Source organism: Balaenoptera acutorostrata, chromosome 9 (genome assembly GCF_949987535.1).
Source record: "Balaenoptera acutorostrata chromosome 9, mBalAcu1.1, whole genome shotgun sequence".
In the NCBI taxonomy this organism is placed as follows: Eukaryota; Metazoa; Chordata; class Mammalia; order Artiodactyla; family Balaenopteridae; genus Balaenoptera; species Balaenoptera acutorostrata.
Window position 1 is genome coordinate 6,763,227 of NC_080072.1, and position 9,505 is coordinate 6,772,731.

Consider the following 9,505-nt stretch of genomic DNA (forward strand, 5'->3'; position numbering starts at 1 on the left):
AGAAAGAACAGCAGTGCCCTCCCCTCCAGCTTGTCAGCCCACTCAGGCAGCACCATTCCTGACCCAAAGGAAGTGTCTTTCTGCTCCCTGTAACTGGAGAGCCACTGCAGGTCATCTGAGGCCAGAGGCCCCAAAGCATGTGTATGTGCTAGGGAAGAGGTTGGGGGTCTCTGAGGCAGGATAAACTAAGGGCCGATGGGTGAGGGTGCAATGTAGCCAGGGCCAGAAAAGGACAAGCCAAGTGGGGCCTCATTTTCTCCCAACAGCCCTGGGACCCAGGCAGGATATGACCCTCCTCCAGTTGTGCAGAAGGGAAGACTTGGGGGCAGAGAGACACTAATGCCCCCAAGGGGCCAAACTGGGACCACAAGCAGTTCTCTTGACTCTGAGAGTCCCCATTCCCTTCTCCTTAACAAGGACCCTCACACGATACCTATCTGTGTGGGTCTAGAATGGAATCCAGTCCCTTCCTTCCCATACCAGGCAAGGTCCCAGATTTGGGTGGCTACCCCAGCTCCAGGATCCTTGCCATACCAGGCCAAGAAGGCAGGAGAAAGCAGGGGTTCATGAGAACCACACAACTAAATGTGGGGCTGGGGCTCTTGGTGTCTGGTACGACTTTGGGAGCTTCTGCTGCTCGGCTCCCAGGTGGCTGGAGCTAAGGACAAAGAAGGCAGTAGAAAATTCAGGATCCTCACACAGAGTTCTCACAGAGCCTTTACATGTATCATCTCTGCAGCCTGAGAACAGCTCCAAGAACAGCTCCCTATTGTAGAGCTGGAAGCATCCAGGCCCAGGAAGTTGCCTCTTGACTCTGGAACTTAAGTTCAACCCAGGTTGAACTTGGGTTCTCTGATTCCCAGCACACAGTGCCTAGGCAGGGGTCCCAGGCCCACTACAGTTCTGGCCAAGAGTGCGTGGATCTGGACTCCCCGTGCAGAGTAGGAGTGGGTCAGCAGCAGGGGCTGGAAGGGAAAGGGTCCCTAGGGGTGTGAGGACAGATGGGACCAGACCCCTGGCTGGAGGGTATTTCTCTGCTGGAGGTGGAAAGAGAAGAGGGTGGGGGAAAACCATGTAGGTACTTGTACATGTACCTGTGTCTCTAACTCTCCCAGGACCTACCCCGCCCAAGGGTGACCAGTGGGGCCCAGGAATGCCCAGCAAAGCCGGAGTATCCAGATACCGTCCAGGCCTCAGTTTCCCCTTCTGTAGAGTGAGGGCAAGCAGCTGGCCACCTTGGTGTCCAGACTCTGCAAGGCTGCCCAGGGAAGATGCCCGCATGCGAAGACGCCACTCGGAGAGAGTGTTCTCGGGGAGCCTGTGAGTCAGGGCTGCCCCCTCCCCTTCCCACTCCTCTTCCCCTCCCCCTCCCCTGCTCGCCGGCCCCCGCCCCCGCCCCGCCTCCGCCTCCGGTGTGCGATGGGGGGCGGGCGGCGGGCAGAGCCAAGAGCAGCGGAGCTGAGCCGACGCTGCCACCTGATCCCATCCAGGCGCGGAGAGGCGAGCGACCAGCACTCTGCTCGCAGGGCCCCCAGCGCCCTCGGACCCTCAGCGGATTTCGCGGCCAAGGTTGGGAGGTAGCGGCGACCACCCTCAACCCGGGTCAAAGCAGAGCTCGCTCAGCGTGAGTACTGCAGCGGGACGGCCTGGGGCTGGAGGCGCGGGGGTGGACCGGACCAGGATGGGGGATGCCGGCTGGGCGGGAGGGTGTCATGGGGGCCAGTCCCCGAAGAGCACGAGGAGGCGGGCTCTTGGCCCCCTGCAGAGCAGGAGAGGACGGGGGTGAGAGAGCGAATCTGGCCTATCCCTTATGGGGACCAGATCCCAGTGACCGATCGCTGGGGGAGGCTGGGATGCAATTGAGGGAATGGGGTCTGGGAGGGTGGGCAGTAGTGATGGAGAGAGGAGGATGAAGGGAATTCAGAGGCAGGGATGACGTGGGGGTGGATGACAGGGAGCGGGGACTGGAGGGGGGGGCTGACCTGGCGCAGGCCTGGGGCGGGGGGTGGGAAGAAAGGAAGGAAAAGAGGAGGGAAAAATATTTGATCTCCTGGGCCACTAATTTGCAGCCCGCTCAGCCATTGGCCCTTTCCTCTTTAGTGCACTGGGCAGGTTGCCCTACGCAGTGGGCTGTTCCATCCTCAGGTAAGGATAGAGTCTCCAGGTCATCCGACGGTCAGATGCGGGTGGTCCAGGCCAGGGTGCCCCCCCCCCTCCTCCAAAGGCACCAATATCAGCCCTAGAGCTTACAGGGAGAGAGCAAAGGGCTCATGTGGGAGTGGGTGCGCATCCAGGCCGGTTTTCAAAGCTTTGGCTAGCTAAACCATTTCTTCTTTGGTTCCCTGGAGAAAGGAAAGCAATTTGCAAAACCAGGCAGCAGCCTGAGGTTGATTGTTCTGACTAAAATTAGCACTGATTTTCTGATGAGGCTGGGCACCCTGACTTGTCTCGGACGACTGAGGGAAACTCCGTCTCCACGGAGAAGGCACAGGGGACGCCAGGGAGTAGTCTGAAACACGTGAGGGGCAGGAGCCAGGGCTGTTGCTCTAAATTCTGGCCCCAGCAGACTGCCGCCCACCCCACACCACCCCGGAGGTTACAGAGAGAAACCCAGCCCCAGGTGGCCCCCTTCCTGGGTGCCAGTGGCCTGACTCCATGTCCAGAACAGGCATTGCGGAGTGAACTCGCCAAGGGAAGGGAGGCCTCCTCCAGTGTCCGAGCAGCACCCTCTCTCGGGACCTGGAATGTTTAGCCTGGCCGAGTGCCCACCCAGAGGAGACAGGGTTACTGCTTTGAAATACCTGAAGGTCTTTCATGGAGAAAAAATGGTTCGTGTGGTGTAGCAGGGCAGCACTAGCAACCGTGAGAGTGGAAGGTGGAAGGGGACAAGGAGAGGAGGGCGCCACCAGCGGCAGGCTGATCCCAGCTGTCCCAGAAAGAGCTTTTGAACAGCCAAGGCTGCTCAGAAACGGACCAGGCTGTATCTGAAGGCGGTGAGCATCCAGGCATTGACCGCGAACACGCGGAAGCTCGTGCCCACCTTGCAGGGCTGGTGTCCAGGGAATTCTCATGGTGATGACACCCTGTACCCAGTGGGCCTCAGACTGGGGTCTGGCTGGCTGCCCAGGGCTAAGCCATGGAGGGGAGTGGGATGGAGGGGGCTACCAAGCACCCCATCACCCTTTTCTATATGGCCGGGTTGAAGCGTCTCCCAGGGAAAGTCCCACTGCAGCTCTCTCCAGGCTTGACCTCTCCTTGGCTGACCCAGAGTCCACTGGAAAATACGGTGGTTTCAGTGAGTTGAGCAAAGATGGGAATAGGCTGGCCCTCCACTTGGCCCCCTTGGGAAACTCCTGCCTGGTCACCAAGTCCTCTAGGCAGGATAAGTGACAGGGAAAGAAGGTGTGCATCCTGAGAGGGCCTCGGCTCTGACTCCCTCCTGCCGGCAGCCTCACGTGGGCAGCGCCAGCCCTCCTCTGCCCTAGCCATCCTTGAAGACAGAGGGACCTTAGCTTGGTTGCCCTCTGTGGCTGGACCTTTCATACCCCTTGGCTCCGGGAGGATTAAGGCTATCTGCAGGGGTGGAGGAAACCAGGTGATGGGAACTGGAGAGAAGGGAAAGGGGTAACCAGTACACCTTTCCACCCAAACAGGTTTAAATGTAATCCAGGATTAATTGGGGGAAGGGGGGGGCTAAAGGAGAAGGATTGGAAGCCAAGTGCAGGGGCCTAGGGGAAGGTCATGGTCAAAAGAGTTTTAACATTACCTCAACCCTCCTGGGACTCAGGTGTCCTAGTTCTGCACACATGCACATGCCCATAAGGTTCCAGGCTCCCCCTCCCCTCTGGAGAGGGGCGTGTGCAAGGAGGAAGCCAAACCTGAACCTGGGGACTGAGGCTGCTGAGACAGAGAGCCCACCCTAACTGGGGGGCAGGCATTGCTACTGAAGCTGACTTTCCCCTGGAGCTGCCCTTGAGCCAAGACATTCATGTGGGGACGGGTGACTGGCCAGAAACCACTGCTGCCTCTCACTGCTGCCGCTCAGCTGGGATAGAGGCCCACCTCTCCTGGAGAGTCTCAGCAGGGCAAGCTCTGTATTCCCCTCCCCCCTCCCTTGGCCAGGCACCTCTCACGGCAATCGTCTGATGAGGTGGCCAGGGTTTCAGGTGTCTGGGGATGGAATCCAGATAGGGTTCCAGGATTTCAAGTCCTCCTTTCTTTCCCTCATGGATTTATTGGTCTTGGGCCCTCGGGGCTCAGAAGCATGCAGAATTGCCAGAGTCCAGGGCAGGGATGGGGAAATCAGTTCTCTGTAGAAGCAGCACACATACTGTCTGAGGGCATGGACTTTGGAGCCAGAAGGAACAGATCTGAATCCAGATTCTGCTAATACCAGCTGCATGACTACGGACAAGTGACATCATCTCTTAGAGCCTCAGTTTTCTTGTCTGTGAAATGGGAATACCTATGTTAGCCTTGCAGCGAGGATTAAATGGGATTAAGTGTGTGGTAGTATAATACGTAGAGAAAGCCTCTTCCTCATGTCAGAGACTCAAGAAGGTGAAGACCTGGTCAGTGTTTTTGAGGAGCTCAGTGTCTGGGGAGTCAAGACCAACCGTTGGCTGAAGCAATGAGGCAAGGAATCCTAGAGGAGAGGAAACCCCAGATTGAGACTTCTGTGCCCTGAGTGAAGTGCTGGTGCTAAGGCACATCTACTGGGGAGACAGACACAAATGGCCATGAGACAAAGACAATTAGGGGCAGGCAGAAAAGCAGAGACAGGGTTCAAGGAAGGGAGTGGCTACAGCCTGAAGGGCTGGCCAGACCCCAGAGCGTGTAATTCCACCCAAGACTAAGTTATCTGGAGCAGTGTGGAGATAGGGTCATGGTAACAGGAGGTAGGAATCTGATCTTCCCTGGCCTCTCTGCTCACCCCACCCTTTGCAGCTCTCCTTTGCAGCAGTCCTGTTGGGGCTCGGAGCCCATCTCCTCTGCCTGCTACAAACAAACCTGTTTGCCTCCTTCTCCTGCCAGGCCTCACAGGAACACTGGCCCTGCTACCAGAGCCCCAGGAGCCCCCATGAGTGCCGGCGAAGGGAGTCCTGGATAGTGAGGCCCTGGCTGGTCCAGGGGTGGGTACCCCATCATGCCACCCATCCTCCAGCGCCTGCAGCAGGCCACCAAGATGAGCCGCAGGAAAATCCTGCTGCTGGTGCTAGGATGCAGCACCTTAAGCCTCCTCATCCACCAGGGGGCGCAGCTCAGCTGGTAAGGGGGCGGGGCCTCGGTGAGGGGGCGGGGCCCGGGAGTTGGGTTCCTCTAGAAGTCAGCTGCCTGGTTAGCGTTAGTGGACGGGAGCTCTCCTTCTCGTTCCTGAAAGCTGCCAGAAGAGTCCATCTTCTGATGGGCTCTGCTCCTTCCCTCTGTTCTGAAAGCGCTTTGCATACCTTCTCTTTAGATCCACACAACCTCCCTGGGCAGGGACTTCATTGAAAGGGTTGAGTGAGTAATCTGGGATTCCATTCCAGCTCGAGTCTTCCCTTGGCATCTCCTCCTGAGTGCCGCCCTGTCGGAAGGCAGAGATGTTGAATAATATTCTCCAAAGTGAGAAGGAACTTTAAGACCAAAAAATGAAGTGGGCGACTCCATAAACTGCAACTATGAAGTTTGTTGTGGGTAACTTACATACAGGCAGGAAGGAACGATTGGACGGTCGATCCAGAGGCATTCGCCGCGGCACCGAAAGGGGTACAGGGGGATTTAAAGGGGCCAGAGCTAAAAATAGAATCTATTAGGGAGAAGTACATCGCGTGGATGGGAAGGAGGGGGCTCCTCCCCGCCCCCGGGGGGTGGGTCTCATGGCCATTAACCATCTGCATCAGCAAAAGGCACTCTTGCAGTTTTCACATGGGATGAAGGCAAGCATAAAGGCTAACAGGGAACTTATTGGGCTTGGACACACCCCTTGTGCGCAGGCTAAAGCTCAGTTCCGCAGAAAGGGGAAGGGGTAGGACTGTGGCCCTACGATGGAGCTGATAAGATGGAGACAATGTGCTTCAGCCACACACTCCCAGAGAACTGCAAACAACTTCTCACTACTGTTGTGCTGGCCAAGTCTCCTCACTTCTCTTGAGCCCATTTGCTCATCTATAAAATGGGAATGATGTATGTGTGACCCAGCCAGTCACCCTGATACAGGATACCATGTGATGACTAGTAGGAACCCTGACCCTGCTCCTGGCTCACTGTGTGAACCCAGTGAATCCTTGCACCCCCTTAGGGCCTCAATTTCCCCATTCGCTACATGGTCTGCCCATGAGAACAGTGTGAATGGGCCCCGTCCCTCTTGCCAGATGATTTGCTGGTCTTCAGGAGCATCCATGTAGACGTTATCCTGAACCCAAACCAGCCACAGATAGGAAGTCTCAACGGTATTCTCAAAGCTGCTTATAGAGTTGTTCTTGTTACATGATGCTTAGGATGGTAGAAAAGAAACAGGAGAGTGACTCAAAGTCTGAAGGGAATTCACAGGTCACCTGTAATCCCGAAGGCCCTTGTTTCAGGAATGAGGAAACAGAAATGAAAGCTTCACGAAGGCTAGGATTCTTATGGTTTTTATACTATCATATTTCTTGAGCCTAGAACAGTGCCTGGCACATAGTAGATGCTTAAAAAAAATACTACTTGAATAAATGAATGAGATTCCAGAGAACTTAACAGAATCACATAACAACAGGTTGCTTCAAAGCCCATGCCACTCAGCTACAATGTGAGGAGCCAGTGGAAAGAAGACAGAGAGCAAGAGGATTTGGTGACTTAATCTGAGTCGCCAGACTTATAGAAATGATTTTTCTCCTTCTGCTCCTCAGTTTGTACATCTGTGAAGTGGAATTCCTCAAGGATCTCCAAGGGCCTTTGTCCTTGTATTATCTTTTATGTGTAACGAAGTTACCTCAAAACTTAGCAGCTGAAAACATCAAACATTTATTATCTCACTCTTGTGGGTCAGGAACCCAGGTGTGCCCTAGCTGCATACCTCTGGCTCAAGGTCTTTCACGGAGTTGCAATCAAGTTGGCTGCTGGGGATGCAGTCTCATCTGAAGCCTTGATTGGAAGGGCTCCACTTATAAGCCCATTCAAGTGGTTGGTGGGGGAGCCTTCAGCTCTTCAAGCAGGCTGATGGACTGAGGGCCTGGTTCCTTGGGGACCGTTCCCACCTGGTACCTCCTCGTCCCCTGCATGAGCTGCCCTAGAGAGAGTGAGAGAAAGATACCAAGACAGAAAACATAATCTTTTTATAATGTAATCTCACAAGTGACATCCCACTATTTCTGCCTTGTTCTACTCCCTAAGAGGCATCAGTAAGTCCCACTCATATTCAAGAGAAGGGAAATACACAAGAGCGTGAATGCCAGGAGGTCAGCAGGGATCACTGGGGGTCATCTTAGAGGCTGCCTACCATACGCCTCTACTGTTCTGTGGGTAAAGCCCAGGATGGGCCCTGGCCCATCCCCACCATCCTTGGGGAGAGGCAGGGTCAAGCCGCACCCTTCTCACGCCCTCCTCCCTGCACACCCCCTGGACCCTGCAGGTACCCCAAGCTGTTCCCTCTGAGCTGCCCGCCTCTGCAGGGCTCTCCGCCGCGCCCCAAGCACATGACCGTAGCCTTTCTGAAGACGCACAAGACTGCGGGCACGACAGTGCAGAACATCCTGTTCCGCTTCGCCGAGCGCCACAACCTGACCGTGGCCCTGCCGCACCCGAGCTGCGAGCACCAGTTCTGCTACCCGCGCAACTTCTCGGCGCACTTCGTGCACCCGGCCACGCGGCCGCCACACGTGCTGGCCAGCCACCTGCGCTTCGACCGCGCGGAGCTGCAGCGCCTCATGCCCCCGGGCACCGTCTACGTCACCATCCTGCGCGAGCCGGCCGCCATGTTCGAGTCGCTCTTCAGCTACTACAACCAGTACTGCCCCGCCTTCCGGCGCGTGCCCAACGCGTCGCTCGAGGCCTTCCTGAGCGCGCCCGAGGCCTACTACCGCGCGGGCGAGCACTTCGCCATGTTCGCTCACAACACGCTGGCCTACGACCTGGGTGGCGACAACGAGCGCAGCCCGCGCGACGACGCCGCCTACCTGGCGGGCCTCATCCGCCAGGTGGAGGAGGTCTTCTCGCTCGTCATGATCGCCGAGTACTTCGACGAGTCGCTCGTGCTGCTGCGGCGCCTGCTGGCCTGGGACCTGGACGACGTGCTCTACGCCAGGCTCAACGCGCGCGCCGCCAGCTCGCGCCTCGCCGCCATCCCCGCGGCTCTCGCGCGGGCCGCGCGCGCCTGGAACGCGCTCGACGCCGGCCTCTACGACCACTTCAACGCCACCTTCTGGCGCCGCGTGGCGCTCGCCGGCCGCGCCTGCGTGGAGCGCGAGGCGCGCGAGTTGCGCGAGGCCCGAGAGCGCCTGCTGCGGCGCTGCTTTGGTGACGAACCTGTGCTGCGGCCTGCGGCGCAGATCCGCACCAAGCAGCTGCAGCCCTGGCAGCCCAGCCGCAAGGTGGACATCATGGGCTACGATCTGCCCAGCGGCCGCGCAGGCCCAGCCACCGAGGCCTGCCTCAAGCTGGCCATGCCCGAGGTGCAGTACTCGAGCTACCTGCTGCGCAAACAGAAGCGCCGAGGTGGCGTGCGCCCCCGGCCCGAACCGGTCCTGGACAATCCCCCTCCTCGGCCCATCCGGGCGCTGCCCCGGGGCCACTGAGCTCCGGATGGGAGTCTGGACCCTGCCCCGCCCACCAGGATCTTGCCTAGGGCTGCCTCCAGGTCCCACCCCATCGGGGCCCTTTCACCCGAGAGGGGCTGCAGCGGTACTTGGGGGCGCATCTCCCTGTCTGAGCCCACCTCCCGAGGGGAATCTGAACCCCGCCTTCGGGGAGGGTGCTGATAGGCCCGATCGAGCCCCGGGCCACCCTCTCCTCCGTCCTAACTGGTTGGTGGCTTTGCCAAGAGGTCTGAGACCCGTGCAGAACCGCCCACCCTGCCTTTTTATGGGGATTGAGGACCCCCACCTGTCTTCCCTAAGTGGATGAGCCCATGCCACAGAAAGGGGCTGAGCCCTGGGGAAGGCTGCGCTGCCTGTCAGCTTCCCCGGCTCTTGCTCTTCCTGCCAGGGGTCAGAGGCCCCCCCACACTGTCTGTCTTCCAGGTTCCACCCTTCCCGCAGACCTAAGCTGCTCCCAGACCCCCAGAACCCAGAGTTCTTGGGTTGGGCTTTTTGTTTGGTTGGTTTTCCTTGTTTTTAATAAAATATTTTAAAATGTACAGATTGTATATCAATCATTAAAAGCCAGATTCCCCACGTTTGAGGATGAGGCAGATGCCCGAGAATAGGTGTGGCTGTTACCATGAGGATGGGGGCTCAGTAAAACCGAGCAGGACCCTGTGGGGCTCCTGGCACAGAAGCCTTCCTGTGTCCCCCATTTCTTGTTTGCAGGGGATGCAGACTCCTGCCTC

The 9,505-nt window shown here is 57.7% G+C and overlaps 1 protein-coding gene across 1 annotated transcript; it reads left to right on the forward strand.

Annotated features, from left to right (window-relative positions):
- The first annotated feature begins 1,434 nt into the window (after positions 1 to 1,434).
- On the forward strand, positions 1,435 to 9,263 carry GAL3ST3 (galactose-3-O-sulfotransferase 3). The gene is made up of 3 exons (XM_057553349.1): positions 1,435 to 1,624; positions 5,035 to 5,268; positions 7,592 to 9,263. The coding sequence occupies exons 2-3, from the start codon at positions 5,147 to 5,149 to the stop codon at positions 8,751 to 8,753; spliced, it is 1,284 nt and encodes a 427-aa protein (XP_057409332.1). The 5' UTR covers positions 1,435 to 1,624; positions 5,035 to 5,146; the 3' UTR covers positions 8,754 to 9,263.
- Positions 9,264 to 9,505: the final 242 nt, after the last annotated feature.